Source organism: Stegodyphus dumicola, chromosome 2 (genome assembly GCF_044657685.1).
Source record: "Stegodyphus dumicola isolate Sdum_Otavi_A_Nest chromosome 2, ASM4465768v1".
NCBI classification, from domain to species: domain Eukaryota; kingdom Metazoa; phylum Arthropoda; class Arachnida; order Araneae; family Eresidae; genus Stegodyphus; species Stegodyphus dumicola.
This window is the reverse complement of record NC_140769.1, coordinates 55,240,235-55,262,102: the sequence shown is the minus strand read 5'-3', so window position 1 is coordinate 55,262,102 and position 21,868 is coordinate 55,240,235. Positions and strand designations below refer to the sequence as shown.

At 30.8% G+C, this 21,868-nt stretch overlaps 1 protein-coding gene across 1 annotated transcript in view; it reads left to right on the top strand.

Moving 5' to 3' along the window:
• Positions 1-21,868, top strand: part of LOC118191574 (uncharacterized) — a 208,165-nt gene that overhangs the window by 97,438 nt on the left and 88,859 nt on the right. Inside the window, exons 5-9 of the mRNA XM_085810669.1 lie at positions 2,803-2,895; positions 8,575-8,709; positions 12,224-12,286; positions 14,107-14,262; positions 19,236-19,412. Coding sequence (XP_085666795.1) covers positions 2,803-2,895; positions 8,575-8,709; positions 12,224-12,286; positions 14,107-14,262; positions 19,236-19,412 — 624 coding nt within the window. The remainder of the gene's footprint in view (positions 1-2,802; positions 2,896-8,574; positions 8,710-12,223; positions 12,287-14,106; positions 14,263-19,235; positions 19,413-21,868) is intronic.

Genomic DNA, 21,868 nt, shown 5'->3' with positions numbered 1-21,868 from the left:
GAATTTTTTTATAGTGGATACTCTGTAGACTGGTGTTTAGTACTGGTGTTTAGTGGTGTCTGATGCCAACTGAAAATATATTGCTTAGTAGTGTTTTATGCATGCTGTTGTATAAAATTGTTTAGTAAAATAAATCGTGTACATAGTTTACTAACCAACTGTTATTTAATTATCATATTTATATATCTTAAATCTGCAATAATTATATAGATATGATCTCAGATTTCTCTGTTTGAATTTTAGATGTCGATCCTATCAAAAATGTTATTAAATAATATTATTAATTGAGAGAATTAATGAAGAAAAATAACTTCATTGAAAAGTTAATTTTATCTATAGATTGGTATTAGTGTTGGTTATATGTATAGATTGGTATATGTGTTTTGAAAACGAATGTGTCATTTCATCTGAAAATGAAAATTATACAAGTTTTCCTCCATATGCTCGCTTTTTGTCAATACAGGGAAGCAATCAATTCAAGATCCCAAATTCGACTCCAGACAACACTATTTGCATGAAGCTTTTTCTTGTTATCCGCCGTCTCTCTTCTTCATAAAAATTTTATGATTTAAAAAGGAAGTCATTATTTTGGCAGTCTTCCGTCATTCAGATCTGAAAACTAATTTTTTAACCGAGATTTTATGGCATACTGCCTCATTTCGAAGGTATCTCTGAAGCCTCATTCAAACAGAAAATTCTAAATTCTCAAATCTTTTTTCAGTCGATGCATGAATACTGATTTGATATCGTCAATTTCAGTTTGCCCAGCTACAAAGTATCTGTTACAGATTTCAGATTGTGGATTTTCCACATTATCTCCATTATTATGAAAAATCATAATTTTGACCTGAAGCACATATCAGGTAAAGACAATGGGGCTTTTCAAATCTCATTACATGCACGACATAGTGCCTTTTGTTTTTAGAGATCTTGTAAAATGGAATTAAAAGCAGTGGAATCATGTGAAAACGGATGATTGTAATACATTAGTTCCTAGACAGTTTTTTAAAATGGAGGAAGCATTTTGGTGTGTAGAAGCGATTCTTATTTAATAATCAGCTTTGAATAAAGTATTTATTACTTCTTAAACTTTAATTTTCAGTATACGTACTGCATATACTAATATAATTTTCAAAATTACATCCTGAAGACATAGAAATGCTTTAAAAAACTACGTGATTAAAACCAGTTTTAAAATGAAAATGTTCTAATGTATGGCTTGTAAATGATTCCTTTGATTAATAAATTTTCCATGTCTTAACCTTCAGTTTAGTAGTTGCAAGCTGCGAGATATAACTCATGTCGAAGAACTTAAATTTGAAAAATATTAAGTAAATAAATAATAAAGAACGTATAATCCAGAAGATTTAAAAAACATTTATGTGATATTTCTTCTTATTTCTTAAATTTTTTATGAATATTTAGCGATAATTTTATCTCACCAGGAGCACTGAGCACATCGGGGGCATTGAGCAAATGAAAGAATAAAAAAGCAGAAAAAGTAGAGTGAAAACTTGAATTGAGAAAACTTCTCGATTGTAAATATTCTATTGCAAATAATCTGCTCATTGTGTGTAAAAATGTGCCCTTGAAACTAAGACTTTGCTTCCAACTTGAAATAGCAAATCAACTGACAAAATTTATTTTTCTGGAAATAAAAAAATACGTTCTTAACTGCAATTATATAATAACATTTCTAAATTTCAAGAATTAGTACATTTCAAATATAGGTGCTATTACAATTATTTAGGCCATATTAGACAAGAGCGGTCATGCATTTGAACATTTATTCAAAAATTATCAAATAGAGATTTTTATAATGATAAAGCCATACTTTGATTTTTAAAAATCCACTAAATCCTACTGCATGAGTTATCTTTGACCTGAATAGCCTCACGAAATTTGTTGATCCTGCAAGTGATCAGAGTCAGCAATAAAATTCTTATATATCTAAACCATATTTCTTCTATTCGGTCACATGCTGTACGCATATACAGATAAGAATTACTGAGCTTCAAGAGGATTTAACTCTGAAATTAAAATTCAATGAACCATTTTAAGCGGCTTTTTATGGAAGATGTATATATGCTGCACAGGAAGACTTCAAAACTATATATACAAATTTATGCACCTTGTACAGAAAATTTAGCACTGTTTTTGTCAGCACATATATGTTTCAAGTTTCAATTTTGCCGGTATATAATGCATTTGAATAAAATGTCGCAACCACATCCAGAGAAGACGACGAAAGTCTCTGAATGTGTGTCAGTATTATCAATTCCAATACTGAGGTAATTCGTTACCGAAGTAAAAGATCAATCGCATTTCTAAAATTCAGTTATTGTATGACGGCTGCAGGCTTATTGTTTGAGGATAACATTTTGAAATACTGATGCATTTTTATTAATTATTAGTTAATTAATTTTGTATCATTTTTAACATGCTCTGCTGATTCCGCTTAACATTTAATTTGCCTTACATTTCGAACACCTTCTACAAAGTTTTGTTCTTGACTTGGATAATCGGCGAGAAGATCGGTCCCACTACTGATTAAAATTGTTCTTTTTGCACTAGGCCATGAATTCAAGGACTAATTAAGGATTTAAGCACACTATTGTGATTAAAGCCTTTGATAATTGAATTTGATACACTTTATTCCTTTAACTATATATTTTAAGTTTATTTAATATTATTATTTGGAACTAGTAAACATTTTAATTGATTGAGAATTTTTTGAGTTCTAAACATCAGTTACAATGCCTGCAAAATTATAAAAATTAATTTTATTATTCTTGTTTTCAGGGGGAATGTTCTTGGATTGGAAATCCTCGATGGAAGAGAACGGATAAGAGAGAAGACTGGATATTTCCAGACATTGGATCTGGAGAAGGTCCTGTGAGTTAGAAGTTCATATTACAAATTTAACTACATAAGATTGCAAAGAGTTTGCTTTTGGCTAATGTTTCATTTTTGCACCAAATTATTATTTGTTGCATTAAAAAACTCTCATTTTTCTCTGTAAATTTCTTATCATTATAAATATTTAGAACCTAGTATTATCTTTTTTTCGCTTCACATAATATTACATTATGCATCCGCAGTGTTAATTGCTGTGATAAGCATCTTTACCCAATGGTTCATTAGAACGTTTGGTTAATGTTATCATTCTTAGTTAATGAATAGTTTTTCAGATGTGTAATGATTCATTTCTCGTGGAACCATGCTTGATAAGACCCCAGTTAGAAGAATGATAAGAATTATATTTTACTTAGAAAAATGTTCTATAATTTTGCCGATGACATGAATTCACATTTACATTAACTACAAGTGCTATATCTTTGTCAGGTACAAAATCCCTTGCATAATGTCCATTTCGTTCAATCTAGCACATAAAAACAGACAACAAACAAAACATCCTTTTCGACAACAGTTTTATAATCTTTAATATAGCTGAGTTATCAGGTTTTTGTATGCTTTTTAAGATGTAAATTCTCATTCAAACTTAATATTAGTAAGATATCTGTCAGAGAAAATTTTCTCCATTTTAAAGTTCCTAAAACAGGAATTTTTCCAGTATTTTTTAATCATACAGTTATTTTTTAATTTATTACGCTTAAAAGGCACGGTCATTAACTGTAGAAAACGATTTTAATTCTTTTTTACTCTCACCCTTAACGGACATCCATCCGAAATCTGCAGCAAACAGATTTTCCCAGTATCCCCATTTGCAAAAGTGGTTGCAATTAATGCAGTTTCGGCATCGACTTTTTCTTTAATTTTATAGTTATTTTTAAAATGAGATATATGTCTGCAATAATAATACATAATTATTCTTTTGGAATTTTTCATAATATATTATTTATAAGCAAATAGCAGAAAATATTGCTCTTCCAAGAGATGATGAATGCAGCGAAAACAGTATTATCACATATTGAAATATTATCATAACATTTTAACCTATTTTTATCAAACATAAGAACTTCAGCATGTTATCAGACCAGTGTAGTGCAGTGTTATTAGACCACTATACCAGCAGTGTTCAAACCTGTTTTGTCCTATTCAGCCCTTTTACTATTGCTAGAAGATCAATCCAATGCTCCTCTTCCAAACTAAAAAATGCATATATACGTTTATTTAGATTTAGATTATTTTTTTAATATATTTTATAATTAAACAACAGAATGTATATAAAACGTTGATAATACCAGAACTTGCATAAAAGTAGTTTTTTATATTCATAAACTAAAACTAAATACTTTACAGCTAAATGAAAGGCTGACCGCATTTTCTCCTTGGAACTATCAAATCTCCCCTTCCAAAAGGGATTTTCTCTCCAGTTGAGAACCACTGAACTAAACTTTGAGCACAAAATCTCAGCTAAATTTTAGACAGATATGATATAATTTATTTGATTTAAAAACATCATATTCCCATGAGAGGCACAACAATAGGTAAATGACAATATCCATTCACTTCTTTTCAATGCCTATATAATAGTAGATCATTACACTATGGTCAACATTTCATCAGTGTGGTACAGCCCTGTCCGTTTTTATTATAGCAGCTTTCTTTCGAGGAAGAATTTTCTTTAGTGAACTGATTTAACTGTAAGAAGATTTCGGTTTATACCAGAATTTAAATACCTTATTCACTTGTTATGGAAACCAATATATCAATACTTAACACTGATACTATAATGACATAACAGAGACAGTACCAAAGCATAAATTGCTTAGTTTTATTCATTTAAGCTCCTGTAGCATAATTGTTTTCTTTGTGCAAAAAATCTAAATCTAGCACGAATCGGTCAGAGCACTAATCTGCTCTGAGTCATTTCGTTCTAAATTCAGCAGGTTAACCATAATGTGCATAAGAGACCTTGAGATGAATCGCCTTCTGTATGCAAAGGTTGAAGCTGCATTTCTCAGAACTAAGCGAGAAGCAAATCGAGGTTAAAATTCGGAACGTTTAAATTATTTAAATTTCTTCTAGCATTGTAATCGCTGATCTCCTTGCAGCTCACGTGCAAGAATTAATTAAAATTTCTAGGTACAAATGCAGGCATCGTTAGAATTTTTTAAATTTCTTTCATGCTACAACATCTTGAAATAAAATTTTTTCATGAAAACGTTTCGAAGAAACTAGATAAAGTTTTATGAAAAATTTTGTACAGAAAAACAAATTTTAATTTATTTTGTTATAATTTATTGTAATTTTTTAGTAAATTGTTTTGATTAACAGATGATGCTTACTATGAAAATATTCAGAATATAAAATTCTGGAAGTGAATACTTGAATAAATAATAGTTTTTCACAATTTAAATTTTATATAAAATATAATTTCTTAAAAATTTCGAGGCAGAAATTCTCTTCCATTAACCTTAAAACATTTCTCCTATATAGCATCTACAGCTTTGCTTAGAACCAAAGTTTTCTGTTCTTATATCACACAAACACATACTATAATGGAAAAATTCATTTAGATCGTAATTTTCCGTCATTTAATCAATACCTTCCTAATGTTAGTATTTTATATTTTTCACAGTTTTATGATAAATATCACATAACATTTGTAAATAAATTTCTGAAAAAGCGCAATATGTTACAACAAAATAAGTGAAAAACTGTTTTTTTTTTAGAAAATGTTTGAAAATTATCTTTTTACTTCCTTGTACGAAGTAAAAAGAAAGTATTGTAATCGCGAAAAGTTTCAGGCATCATATTTCAACGAAAATATCCATTTTGACCTCTATCGAATGCAATTTAACGATGTTTTTGCGTTACATCTGTACGTAAAGACAGAATAAAAGACTCTTTCCCTCCAAAAAAATTATAAAACTGCTTTAAAATGAATTCTAAAGAGAATTTTTCGTGGTGTCTGTACGTACGTACGTATCTCGCATAACTCAAAAACGTGTAGCCTCAGAACGTTGAAATCTTGTATATAGGACTGCTATAACATGTTTGAATTATGTTGTTCTTATCTTCCAGTTAAGGTTTTATGCCTTTAGGAAATCTGCAAGCAATATTTGTAGAATTATCAACAATTTGAAAGCTGTTTAAGTACGGTTAAGACTAATTTTTAAATAACATTGCGGATATGTTTGTTTACATTTGAAACAGCAGAATAGTAGATTTGTTGCCAATCTAGAGAGACTAAGCTTTGCAACAACAAAGATAACGCCTTCATTTATTATTGCGGGTTAAATCATGCTTCATCCTTTCTGGAATTATTTTCGAGGAAATAAGTGTTTAAGATTTACTTCGTAATTTTTAATATAGATATTTTGAGTTTTATGTATTTTTGCCTTGTCGCTTTGCCTTGTTTTATGAAGACTTAACCCTTTAACTGTCAAGTTATTTTGATGATTTGGGTACACAAATTGTCAAATTTTTTTATTGGAAAATTTAAATGTTTAGTACAAAATAAAATATACTTAAGTAGTAAAAAATTGATATTTTGAAGTACATGGGTAAAATTTTAAAGTTTTGTAGCCACTGCATATTTGCTTGAGGCGGCTGCCACTCAACATGGCAGTTATAAAGTTCGCTTCTAGTGAAGCATTATTTTCTAAAAACGAAAAAAATTAATTATTTTCTAAAAAATAAATAAATATAGGCGAATACCTATTAGTAGTTCAGTAATTCAGTCTTGTGTGGTACAACTGGAAACACTTTTCCAAGCACAAACCAACTCCATAATCACAACACCAGAATCGTGTTTCCTTCCTTATCTTTTCCCAATTTTTATCCTTTTTCAAACAACACACTTTGCACTGTCTTGTAGGCTCACGTTTCGCAGGAGTAGGAGGAATATGGGATATAAAAGTCGTTCAGTAAGACGGGCAGGGTTATCTATTGTAGGTGGTCTGCCAACAATCTTTGTCCAGAAGCTGCATCATCATATTTATGTAAAAGCTCTTCTACAACTTGGATTCGAAATTCTAAAAATGTAATACGTTTTCCAACTACATTTTTATAGGGCAAATATGAGTTCCAGACTACCTTGTCTAGTAAATGTAAAAATATCTTTTTATAATATTTTTCTGACGTTTCCGGATTGTTGGATGAAAGGATATTTCCTGATTACAGCAATCTACACATCCCATAGATAGACTGTAATTAGAAACAATCTTCGGCTTGAGTATATCTCCATTTTTTTATTTTTGAGGCTGACCATGGAAGTATCATGAATACTGCTCATCAAACACACATCCTTCATCTTCGGTTGAGGAATCTAAATCATCTATATAACGTTTCTGGAACTGGACGCCATTTTACAACAAAAAGATCCCGTGCACTTTGAACCAAAGAACTTATAACCTCTAACTTTTGAAATCTTCAGTAAAGTGCTGTCATCTATTGAATTGAGCGATATTCAATTGAGCGACATTAACTTTTCCCGAGATACAGCCGGGTTTGACAAAGAGATGAAGCCGAAATAAACGTCTCCCGATATATATTCGCGTATAACAATATGATGCACTCAAAAAAAAATTACCCCGAGCAATACACGGGCGTGACATTTTCGAACACCAGTGCTGTGCCCGAGATTATCTCGGGCATGACAGTTAAAAGGTTAACTAATCGCAACTGTATATGCTTCATAATTTAGCATCTAGAAAACTATGTGTGGAATTTACTTCACTAGTTTGAAATTTCAGAGTCTAGATTTAATTCAATCCAATAAGTTTAAATGAAATGCAAGAAATAATGCGTATAATTTAATATTCCGTACAAAAAAGTCATGTGATGTACACATAAGATTTTTTTCAAAATGTTTGGAGAATATCCTTTTTTACTCTTGCCTTAAGAGTGTTTTGCAGGAATAAGTTTTATTCCAAAATAAAGTAACATTAAAAGATTAAAAACACTGGTAAAAGAAATGCTAGTGGCAGATAGATTCGTATCGAGTACTTTGGATTAGTCATTTTGCACGCTTCCATCACATATATTAATGTATTCTGTAATTATTCAGAATTCGAGGTAAATCGGAAAGACCAAGATCATGCGCTCCCATTGGAAATATTTTTCTAAATCTTTGTGTAAAAGAATAGCTTTAACACGACAATTCCAACATGTTCTTTGTCCTATTTGATATCTTAATAACTAGGAAGAACACTTACCGTTGATATTAAATTGAAGTTAATTCCACGCAACAGAAATAAACGTAAATATCACTGGCATCTTTTTAATGTCATGTAGAGGCCAATGAAGCTGCAAAAGTTATTAGATATTAAAAAGAATTTAAACAGCAAATCAAACAGGAAGTATATATGTAACGAGGAGGGAAGAAAACAGAATTTGTAAAAAAAACAAATCTTTATATTTTAAGTCAATTAAAAATTACAGGGAAGGCGAAATTACCTTTAGAAAGACCTCTATACCAGTACATTTTTAAATTTAAATTTTGTATGAATTTGTTTGTTAAAAAACAGCGTAAATGTTCTTTGTGAGAAGTTAAAATATTGTAATCTTTTAGTTTTGCTCTATTTATTTGTTTTTCATAGCTAAATTACAGCTAGTGTATGTATGCTTTATATGGAGTAATTTCTAAAAATGTTTCTTTTCCAGCCCACTGACTTTCCATCTCCTTGGGACATAGAAGAACCAGAAAACTGCTACTGCAACATATCTGCTTTGGATTTACCGTCTGGACCCCCTGGTGAAGATGGAAGAGATGGCATACCAGGAATTCCTGGGCAACCAGTAATTTTTTTTTTTTTTTTTTTCCGTTTTCTTCGTTTAGCAAAACAATTAAGTTCGTGGACATTACAGAATTTTGATACCTCAATACACTTTTTTGCTAAATGAATTTAGTCATAGAACCCGTTTTACATTCTTTATAGCGCAACAGATTCCTTAAAGGTTTTAATAAAATTGATTAAAAATGGATGGTCAGCCGGCAAAATGTTTTTTTTTTTTTTTTTTTTTTTTTTTTTTCAAGGCAAAATATCTATAAATTGAAAATCCAAGAGAAGGGTAGGCATAAATTTTTCTTTTGTTTTCATGTCACAGAAATAAATGCAGCATGTATGTGCAACTTTAATAAAAGTATGAATCTATAAAAAGTATGAAATTTTAATCTAATTGACAATTTTAATGTCGGTTTTTTTAACTGTTTCAATTAAGGCTGAATTTGGATAACAATAATTTAAGTACCATATTCTTTTCATCACTACATTAGTGATTTAAATGCATAGATTATTATAAATGTGGTATATGTTAAAGCAGCTTCTTTTCAGAGCTCTTCGTATGAGGTTAGTTTCTATTGAGAAAACGACTCAGATGTTAAGCTGAAATCCACTTTAAACTTCTTCGTGGTTAGCTGAGATAACACCAACCTGCCGTTTTGGATCTTATGTAAAATACAAAAACGCTTCTTGGACCAGGATTCATAACAAGCACTTTTTTACAAAGGCCGCAAATAGAATGATATTGCTAATCCAAAATGTTCAGTTTTATGAAGACTTAACTAATCGCATTAGACATTATTTAGCATTTAGAAAACTATGTGGTGGTACTATGTGGGGAATTTACTTCACTAGTTTGAAATTTCAGAGTCTAAAATCTTATTTTTCTACACAGCCCTTAAATTTTCCTCAAAATTCTTGAATTATAATATTTGAAAAGAGCTTCTTTGAGGAACTATAGCAATTTATGAAGCTCATATTTAATATTAACAAAAATGCTAACATTTTTTTTTCAAATTTAAATTTAAGCTGTTTCACATTTTCTTATTAGATTTCATAAAAAATACACGCAGAAGATTTAATCTACTTGAGCAGTAAACGAAAATGCTAAAATGTTTTCAATCTAAATTTGAGCTGTTTTACATTTTCTTATAAAAAATACACGCAGAAGATTTAATCTATTTGAGCAGTAATGCACAAAGAGGAAAATAAATGCGTCATTAATTCAAACACGAGTCAAGTAAAATACGTAACGTACGCCTTCTTAACGTAATGGATTTTTGTGTTTTACCGACAAAATATCTCTCATCCAAAGAAGCGCAGATTCAACGAGAAGAAGAAGTAATAGTAGAAGTTTCATGGTAGAAGTTTGTTGACTATGCGTACTCATGACTTCAATAGAAGATGTCTCAATTCACATAAATTACGTAATCAGAATTACGATATTAATACTCATTTCTTCTATCCGAATCACAAATATTTTATTGGATTAACATCCAGAAAATTTGAGCAGCATTTTTTGCGTCACATATTTACTGCTGAACAGTTTCAATGAAGAACATTCTTTTTTCCGTTCTTAGACTCGTCCTGTTCTATTCTGACTAGTGTTATGTACTCAGACTCTACCTACGCCAAGGAGTGCTGTTATTATAACCAAGTATATTCCATCAATGTAAGGTTCAGTCAGGCATGAGTTATCAGAATTCTTTCTTAATGTATTAATGGTCCCCACTTATCCTGTAAGAATATTACTTCGACCTTCACATTCTTTCTGCCCACTTGGATGCGTGCCACGCAGCTCTTCCATATGAAGGAATCTTTAGGCAAATATTCCGCATAAACTTACTGTTTCATGTGGTGCAATAAATAACCGGATTTATCTCGTTATATTACTTTTTCCTATATTGGTGATTATGTGAAAACTGGAAGCAGTTGGGACTAAACTGTGAATATAGCATCAAGATCGGATCTGCTGCTACAAAAACCAGTAACCGAAAATGAATTATATGTTTGAATACACTGAGTCGCAGAATCTCGATTGAAATTATATGTACTTTCAATCACAATATACCTCCTGCCTCTGCAAGCAATAGGAGACGAAATGTGCTGACATTTGGTTCAATGAGATATTAGCGAATCACACTTACTGAAAGTGTAATTATTTTTAAATTTAACTTTGATAAGTACCAAATATTGAATAAGCGAATGAGTTATAAGTGCCTTTGCTTCGAATTTCCTTGCCGAAAAGAATTTGGCATCCATCGCATATTAAACTTCCCGCAGTGCAGGATTTCATGAATGATAATTTTCATGGTTGCAGTTGAACAATATATCTCTTTTGTAGGTTTGTGATACAGTTTTCGTGAGTTTTCAAAAGACATTCAGTCTGCTCACTAACTCTTCAAAGGAACAACTGGAGTGAGCTTTGAGTTATGTCACTTGGGAGCATCTTCTGCTAATGTATGGCCGTCTTTAAGTAATTTGCGACACTCTTAAGATTTTTCACCCGCTAAAAAGTATCCTGGAAGTCTAAACTTCTCTCCCGTTTTCTTTTATATTTATAAGAAATTTTATTACAACCTACTGTTCCATGACTGCGCTGGCAGGCAACTTATTTCACATTCGCAAGAAAAGCAACCCTAGAGTAATGCAGTAAAAAGTTAGAGCAAAGCAGTTGTAGGCGACGTTAGGGTAAAGCAGAAGCAGTTGTGTCTTAAGTATGTTTGAATGATGTTGTGTCTTAAGCAGTTGTGTCTTAAGTATGATGCGTTGTCAAGTAAGTCGTCTATTAAATAACATGGTAGACGGAGACGTTAAGGCTTCAAGAATCAGCGTAATATTCATAAATTTGCAGGACTATTTTTTAAGGTTTAAATATAGAATCCTCTTCTTCAGCTGCAGAAGTGCAAATGACGAAAGAGAAGCTCGTGCTCGGGCCTCTTGTTGACTTAACACCTTTAATAATCGTTATTCTATGTATTTATTATATTAATTCAGAACATGTTATAATCGGACACATCGTTTTTGTAAGCATGACATATAACTTGCTTTATTATCTGTAAGCGGGCTCATGGGCCGAAGTGTTTTGATTTGACTAAACCTTCTGTGTATAGCGTGCGGATAATATTTTTTTTGAGGTCTTATCTTTTTGATACTATTGACTTTTTCATAAATATCATAACTGGTAACAAATTCTCTGAATCAGAAATATTAAATTCTTTCTTCGGTTATTTACTGCTGTTTATAAACGAATAGAAGTGATTTTTAAATCGCACAGAATCGAACATTATGTAGCAACAATCGTTCAGTGTTAAAGAAAAATTCAATGAAAATATGCACTTTTTGAATGATTTGTTAATATCATCCACTATACTTTATGGATGATTTGTTAATATTACAAATTTACTTCTAAAATATGTTTCATATATCATTAATGCTATTTTAAATGTAATGGAATTTTCAATTAATGATAATATATGATGTTTTATAATTTCTAGAAGTTGGCTAATTATAATGCAATTTTTTCGCAGGGAATGCCTGGACCACCAGGTGATATGGGCTTACCAGGTTTTCCTGGACAGAAAGGTGAAAAAGTAAGTTTATATAATGTTGGTTTTAAGGAAGAAAATTTCTCAGATAGAAAAGATCAGTTCAAATAAAAGTACTTATATGCAACGTATTAGCCCAAATACATAACAAGACCTCATACGCAGGAGTTTTCAAAGTATTTTATAGGAAGCCTAAGGTATACGACAGCTTTGCATATATGAAATTCGTATTTGAAGCTGTCCTACAAGAAAGATATTTATATAGATGCATCTTAACCTTGAGTAAAATTAAGTATTACATATAATTTGTTGTAATTTACATTTTCATAGGTAAATGATATATACATCTAAATATATTTCTTAAATGCTACATTGCGCGCATAGATAAGTATGGTTTCAAGAACAACATTTTACGAGGAAAACATTACTTTATATTCGGATTAATACGATAATTAAACTTAAGCATAAAAATATGGTAATGCTGTTTTAAGTACAAAATTTCACACTTTACTCTACAGTAAGGAACCAGAACTTGGTCAAAAATCAGAGGTCAACAAAAACCTACATTAATTTAGTTTACAAGAATATTTTTGTTGTAAATGTCTAAGTAGGTTTAAAAAATATTTTGATTTATGATAAACGTAAATAATGTGCTATATTGTATTTGAGAATAAGTGACATATTATATAGTTACAAAAGTGCAATAAAATATTCAGGTTACATTCATTATTACATTCAAAATGAATGCCTGTGAGAAGAAGGTGACGTTTTTCTTTTAAACGCTTTAATAATAAGTTATGCAGTACTTAAGGGTGTACAGTAGATTATTCACATAAATTAATAATAAAATATGTTACAAAAACAAAAAGGAAAAATAAATGATTACTTAATAGAATAGATAAAAATAAAAAATTCATGCAAGAAAATGTAGTTTTCAGAAAACTGTTTTTGATAGTAAGATACTGCGATCGGCATTTCAGTGTGTTGCTGCTGTTGCTAAGTTGATAAAATTATATTTGATAAATTTTTATAGTAGTGAAAACTATGTGGTGGGCTTTCATTGTATATTGTTTCAAAGCGACAAATTTGCCTCTGACCTTCTAGAAATTTTATTCTGCTTCTGAGCAGTATTTTTGCACCCTTTCTTCAGAACTAATTTGAGCTTTCTTAGCTCATATGAATATTTCCCAAAACAAGAAAGCTATATATATAGGTAATTCGATCTGTTTTGGACGCGAATGTAATTTCGAATTTCATGTGAACTAGTTCATTTTGTGGAAACATCCTTGAAGAAGTTCAAAAATAATAATAAAAAAAAAAACAGATGATTTTAGCATTACTTGAAATTGTGATAAAAGAGTTATCGAAACGAATAACTTTCATTCGGAAAACGTAACAAATGCATTCAGTCAAAATGTTTAAGTCATGATCTGACTATTTTCGCTTATCTTGAAACATTTTCATTCATTAATCACATGTTTTATCTTGAAACATTTTCATTTATTAATTACATGTTTTAATATTCTCTTCTTAAATACCGAATTTCACCATTAGCTTAAAGCATTTATCACCAAACTTTAAAAAAATAAAGACAGATGCATTCCTTCATTTTAATAAACACTGACAAAATTCAAATTTTTAAAAAAATATATCTAAGATCGAACAAAGATGAGCAATACAGATGCTGGGAGAAGCAACAGCGAGACGGTGATCAATAGCTTCCAATAACGCTACTGAAATTTAATAACAAAAATAACAATTTATAATAATTCTTTTTTAGTTTGAACATTTATTTGTAGAAACCGAAGAGTATTTACAAAAGTATAACGTTAATGAAATATTATTAAATAGTTATCTTCTTACAGGGCGCAACTGGAACAACAGGTGAGCCAGGACCTATTGGACCAAAAGGAGAGCCTGGACTTGATGGAATTCCTGGAGCACCCGGTGCAAGGGGACTACCAGGCCCACCAGGACCACCTGCGTCAAGTCAAACTCACATAGCAACAGACATTTTTGGTGTAATAAATATTTTTCTATGAAATAGCCATTCAATAGATTGAATCAAAATTAATACTATTCACATCAACTTCAATCACAATTTCTTATAAAGTGTTTTCCTTAAACAAGCCAAAAATTGAAATTTTGAGTTCAAAGACACAATAAAAAAAAGCAGTTCTTTGTTTTCATTTGTTGTTTTGCATTGATTTCGATTAAAGGTAGATATATTTTCAACCATTAAAACGCCTTGCTAAAAATGTATGAAATATTTTTTGGGAGATTCACTCGTGGCCAAATATATAGAATTTATGAATACTAGTGATTCATTTGATCCGAGTTTGAATGGACTGGCTGCAAATGTGTTTTCATGATTTTTCCATATATAACCTGACTACGAGCCATTCTGCATTAGAAAGACCTTTATGAAAGCATTTCTCATTTGAAAGCAGATAACTCTAACATTCTTTGTTATAATAATTAAAATACAGCTTTTTTTCGGATGTATTCAAGCAAGGAGTTATTAATATACGTGTATCACTCACTGTCCAAGAAAACACAAATTTCAAAACAGAGTATTGCTTCTTTTAATAGGCAAGATTAGCGTTAGAACTGCTAACTAACTTCTTATTTTAATTAACAACAGACTGCTATAATTTATCCTTCACACATAAATTGTTAATCAGAATTAAAAGAGCAGTATATAGTAAAGAACATACAACAGAATGATAGAAATAATATAACAAGAAATAAACTATAAATAAAAATCTATAAATAAAATATTTATAGAATTCTGTACCTTCCAGAATAATTCTAAAATAATAATTGCAACTCAGAACTTCTTTGTATCCTCTAGTTAGTTTCTTAATTTTATTAAATATGGCGAAATACACTAGAGCTCTCCAGCTAAGAGAACACGAAGGCATTTACGCAGCTAGCTCGTTCTCTGCGGCTTGAACCTAAGTAGAAATGTTTAGTGTTTTATCCATTAGGTAACAAGTGGGGCCTCTGGAACCTTAAAATAACAGTTTTAGTAAGAAAAGTTTAATATTAGTACTAAATTTGCAAAGTTCAGATAATGTCATGCCTATTTAAACTAAAAGCCCCCAATGGAGATTTTGTATTGTGCTTTGTAAATGAAAGAAAACGTATCACTACTTCTATATCATTCAGTCACTAACCTTAAAATTCTTAAAGTAATCCTTGTTAAGATTCTAAAAAAGAAGCGTGCAGGCGCTGAAAGTATGGGGAACAGACGGCTTGGCATTACTGTCACTGTCAGTATTGCTCCTCTATCACAATATCTTCTGAGGTTTCTCAAATAATAACTAAATTTACATGCTTCTGAAGAGGCTGAGTTTAAAACAAGGAGAAACAGAGAATAGCAGTTTTTTTAATTGGTTAATGAAATGAAGTCTTACAGAATAATATAAATTACTAATATTAAAATATGAATTCTTAGCCATAAGCTGTTCGAAAACTGCATATCATAAATTTAATAATTCGGCTGTATTTAAACAAATTCTTTTCTTACTACTAGACAATATTAATTCACTATAAGATAGTGTGCAAACGATTATTCTGTTCAGAGGTATGTAATATCTCTAAGAAGAATTACCACTAGAAATATCTTTTATTAATTAGAGTAGCAATGAAAATATAATTATTATCAGTTAAATATGCAATACATAATATGAAATAGGTGAATTATAAATTACATCAGTTAGAGTTATTAAAAACAAAAATGATATAAGAAGTTGCTTTTAAATTTTATAATTAGATAGATAATCTAACATTTAAACTTTAAAGATTTATTGAAGATCTTGAAGCACCTATGCAGATCACTGCTATTCTAAATGTTAAATGGTGGATTTGTAAAGACACTTCAACTCAGAATATTTAAAATGAACCTTTTTTATTTAAACATTAGCCTGACGGTTACTCAACCTGTGAAATAACAGAAAATCACCCTCTGCAGCTTCCCAGGAAATTCAGAAACAAATGTTAAAATAAAATTATAAGGTAAAGTGCGCCTCCAAACTTTGGTTCAGGCCCTCAAATTCCTGGGAGTAATTACAGCTAGCAAAGCTAATGCCTTGATAAGCAATACAGATGCTGGGAGAAGCAACAGCGAGACGGTGATCAATAGCTTCCAAAAGCTCTCTCTTGAGTTCGAAAGTTTTATGTTTAATTACATTAATGATATGCCTCTTGGTAGGAACCAACAAAAGCAGAAATGAAAATAAAGACAAAATAGTAAGATAACTGGTTAGTTAATGCAAAAACATTCACACTTCGACAACTGATAATTTTTCAGTCTGAGTGGATGGTTTCATGTTTCTGGAGAGAGATCTTATATCTGTTGTAACAGCATTTGTCAGGCCATATGAATAGTAATTGTGGCAGTTTAGAGAAATGTAAAGTAACGGTGGCAATAAATGAAGAGACCAAGCAATAGGTGTTTTAAGATCAGTGCTGAAACTGAAATAATTTTTCACAGAACCTACCGTCATGTTGATATACAAGAACTTTTAGCTTGATACATAATGCTGCGTATTACGCCCACCTAGTTTTCGCGAATGAATTTGATACTTCACTACCCATATATACTATAAAAATGCCTTTAGGAATACCTTGTTTTTTTACACTATATATTTTATACAATGTCATGAATATAAACACTGTTTAATGAACGTCATTTGAACTTTCACCTTTTTTAAAAATATTTCCTGCTTTAGATTAAAGAAAGATAAGAAAAAGAACAAAAATTAAATGAATACGTGCTGAAACCAGCAAGTATACTGAACAAAAACTAATATTCCAGAACAGACTCAGCGTCCAAGATAAAATGTTGCCAACTCATATTTTTCTTTCTATGGTGAAATGTTCACGAGAATGATTAGTATTATTTATAAAAATGTTTTACATTATAATTGACTGACGGTTAAGACAAAAGAGCCTACATTGTACACTAAAGTTGCGTTTAAGATAGACGACGGTATTCGAGATAACACTTCGAGATTAAGATGATACGTTGTTTTTCGTAGACAGATTATCGAAGCTGAGAACAAGCTGAGGTAAATAAAATAAATTAAAGTCATATTCATTTTCATAAATCCAAAATTTTAGCATGAATAAAATTATTACTGACTTTGTTGTCACGATAAAGTCGTTGAATTTTTCTTTTAATTTAAATCAGTAATGCAAGGATAGCATTCTGCTTGGCTTAAACTGAAAGCAAAACTCCTTTCTTTCAGTTTAAACAAGGCAGCGTAAGAGCAGAGTGATGTACACTCGGGGAAAAAAAGGGGGGGACAGTTTTATGTCTCTCGTTTTACTGGGCCGATTAACGAAATTCAACTTGCGTTTTTCATGTTTTGAAAGCGCGACTTAGGATATGTATTAGATTTATATAAAGCATTGCTCTAATATAGGCATATTGAAGCAAAATAGGACTTTTTCTGAAATAACATACCAATTATTTTTCCATATTTCGATTCTATGACTCATAAAATTCACCAATTTTTTATGATTTATTTTAAAATAATTTTCATAAATTTTTCAAAAAAAATTTGAATTATAATCTATAAAATGTTTACCATCATCTTAAAGTAGACGTATTTCTAAGCATACCTGCAAAAAATTACAGTTTTTATTGAAAATTTCTGGAGATATACGTCAATTGATATATTGGTGCGTTTTGAAATTTGGCATATTTGTTGAAAGCGATAAAACATCAAATAAGGTTTAGTCACTTTGCTAAAATTATTTGGAAGTAGAAATGACGTTGCTTTTTTTCCGCTCATGCACAATGTAAAAAGATGTAAAAAGGTAGGAACGAGGTGCCTTTTTTTCCGCTTCGGCTAGTGGAAGGGAAAGGAAAATTGGTTGCCACATATTAAGAAGCTCGCCAAGTGAATTATTCTTGGCGAAAAGTGAAAAAATTGCGTCAAGATAATTTTTTTGAAGTTCTTCGTAAATTTCGCACCACATTTTACAAAATTTAATATTTAGGCATAATTTGAGTCGTAGAATCGAAATATTGAAAAAAATTGGTATGTTATTTCAGAAAAAGTCCGATTTTGTATCAAAATACCCATGTTAGAACGACGCTATATATAAATATAATATATATCCTAAGTAGCGCTTTCGGTACATGAAAAACGCATTTAGAATTTTGTCAATCGTCCCAGTAGAACGGGAGATATAGAACTGTCCTTTTTTTTTTTTTTTTTTTTTTTTTTTTTTTCCGCAGTGTACCTCCACGCAGCATAAGCTTGAGTACTTTAATGTTTCTGAAACTGCTTCCCATGTTAAAATTTCGACTAACATTACGGGACGAGTGGCGTATGTCAATAAAACAGTAACGTCCATTCAATTCAAATTGTATGGTCATTCTGGGTAACGAATACAGCAGAAATTCTATTGTTTGAACACGTAGGAATATAGTTGAGTTCGAATAAGCAAATACTGGGATAGCAATATAAAATATACTCCAGGTTGGCACCAAGTAATGCAAGGGGCAATTTGAGACAATAGCCGTATTTGCTATTCTTTGTACTTTTCTATGAAAATCAGAGCTCAGTTAATTATATTTAAAAACTAAAAATATGAAAAAAAATTTTATTTTTAAAATTTGAGGAATATAATCTTTTGCATGCAACTATACATAAAAATTAATTTCAGGAACATCAGTACCCTCAGCTCAAATGCTTCATTTTAAGTCTTCTCAAATTCTCTTTCTCACATATGGTTTGAATTTTTAAATGGTTGACTTTTAATGGTTTGACTGTTTTTCTTTCATATGGTTTGTAAAAGATAACTGGACAGTTCGGAAAACTGATTTCGATTTGATATTTAAAATTTTAAATTACAGTTTGATCTTCTTTGTTGTTCAAATAATCCCCGTTCTTTTATAAATTAATGTTACAATTTTAATAATTATTACATGCTGTACTATGACCAGTGTGAGTTGCATTTGCGGATATTATTCCAGTTAGGTGGCAGACTCAGTGACTCTGGAGATGGGCCTTTTGCTTCCTATCTAGGGCGCCAAGGTTCTCCAGGCATACCTGGATCGCCAGGCATCCCTGGACATAGAGGAGAACGTGGTTTTCCCGGGCAAAAAGGAGAAAAAGGAGATTTAGGTCCTCGAGGACTGAAAGGTGACAAAGTGAGTTGCTTTTTTAGAGTTATTTAAATTTTAAACATATATATATTACTTTATAAGACATTTGATTTACCGTATGATTCTCTCTGTGTCAAGTAATATGAGAGAATATATACAAATATATCCGTTTTTCAAAAAAATTGTCTAAACATTTATTATCTCAAGTGATAATAATAGATACGGTTGCCCCCGCTTATTGTAAACGCTTCCATTCGAAATGCAGTTGAGATTATTAAGCGGTTGAATGACTACAATTTGTGAATTGCAAACCATGATGTCAGTTTTAAACTTTCAAAGTAAAATATAATTAAGACTCAAATAATGATTAAAACTTAATACTAAAATTAAACTTTTTACTAAGTTTTGAAATTCATTTAAAAATCTTTTACAAAAATATTTTTATAATTACGATGAAATTTTAGCTCTTACAAACAATTATTCTAGCTGTATTGTGCTGCTGTGCACCGACAGTTTTTTTAATTGTATTCTTAATTTCGCAAAAATGCTGTGATCAGCACTTTTCAATTCAGGAATGTTTCTTACATTTGCAGTGCTTTTCTACATTCGATTGTTGATGATATATCAACCCTGTTTTCGATATTCGCTGTCTGTTTCTGCAGTTCTTTTAAAACTTTCATGGTCAATTTTCGTATGCGTTGTTCTTTATATTGTTCTGAACTGACCCGTATCTAAAAATAAATCTTCATACCTTCCCTCATTGCTTTCTGAAATATTAGCTATAGTTTGAAATGCTTCTGAGGCCTCTTCTACATAAAAAGCCCATTTTCGAAAAGAGTTTTTAAATGATCTTATGAGATTAAGCCTCTGCATTGACTACAATATGCATGGCCAAGATATCGACTTCTCCTTCGATGTGCTGACCGAATGTTAGACTGGTTAGACTGAATGTTAGAAGTTGTATTTGCAGGAAGAGATACTTGAGTTTTGTAGATAGATATGGAAGGTGGTGCTGCAAAGTTATCTAATTAGTAAAGCTATTTTTTATTGTTCAGTTCTCTGTCCCATTTCAAAAGAAAATCAATAACAATACTAATTGTCGTCAATAAGTTCTTATTGCTATGGTAATAAGAAATATAGAAATATTTTCTGGACTTCTGTCGAACTTCAACAATTAAGAAGACATCACTGCTTTGTCTCAATAACTCTTGATTGTTGAGTTCATATTGTCCGTAAATTGTAATTTATTACTTCAGTTTTGTAAACCAAGTGCTGTTTCCCTTTTAAATATTAATGTGCGTTCTGGTAGTGTTCTTTAACGCAGTCCAATTTTGGCTGTGTTATAAATTTCGTGTGGCTTGTATTCTTTTAGCAGTTCAGGTAAAGAGTCTACTATGTAGTTTCATGGTAATTCCCTTCTTCCCACTTTCCACGCAATTACTGTTGAACAATGCTGGATTTATCTTTCTCGATATCCATTTAGTCAGTTTATATTAAATTATCTCCATGCATTTATCAATTTAGAGAAAAAAACTCTAGATACATTTTTTAGCTTTATTGTGGGAAGTCTTTCAAGAAAAGCAATTTCAACGTCTCTCTATTTTCTGTGCTTTCTTAATTTTCTTGAGATATTTCATTTTTAGTAATTCTCCATTAACTGTAATTCTTTTTTAAGTAAGTGCACAATGCTGTTTGGGAAATTCTCACTTTAAATGTAGTTTTCCTCTGGCTGTAATTACCAAGAAATTCGAAATATTTTAACAATTTATTCTTTTCTTTCAAGCTTAAGTATTTTTGCTTGGCATTTCGATATGCTACGAGTTAAGCACACAGCATATTAAAAAAATCCTTCTTCAAATGGTTTATTCAAATTTCAAAATTTGCTTTTATAGCCAGCAGAAATATTGCCCGTTGTCTATTTAGTTGATGTGGCGCTTCATGATTACAAGCATAAAATGCTTTTCCTTGCCTTTCCTTTCCTTGCCTTATCTACAGTTAACCACTTCCTTTCCATTCAAAGATTTATAATGTACGTTAATGCTTACAAATACTTCATGAAATCTTTTTAAAAATCTTTGTGAACATAATATGTGTATCTCAAAGAGAAGATTTTGAACGCTGAAACCTTAACAGATAGTATACAGACCTTTTTGTTATCTTTAAATATATTTTGTCTTTCTGAAGTTCAGTACGGAGAAAGAACTTTTAAAAACAATGCCAAGTAAAAGTAGTGGGGGAAAGGAAAATTTCGGTCACACGCGTTTTATTGAAGAAGTTCGTTAAACAATAAAGCCACGGTCCACAGTGTGTTAAATGGATGAACTACGAAAAGCTTTGATAGGTACAAGTAGGATATTCTGGCACTGAATAATCAGTCTTTTATATTAAATTATATCCATGCATTATGGAGTTTAATATGAGTTTAATAAGCAGCGGAGAGATGAGTTTAATAAACTATGCCTTTTTTATTGATTAGTATGTACTTATTTTGATACCTGGAA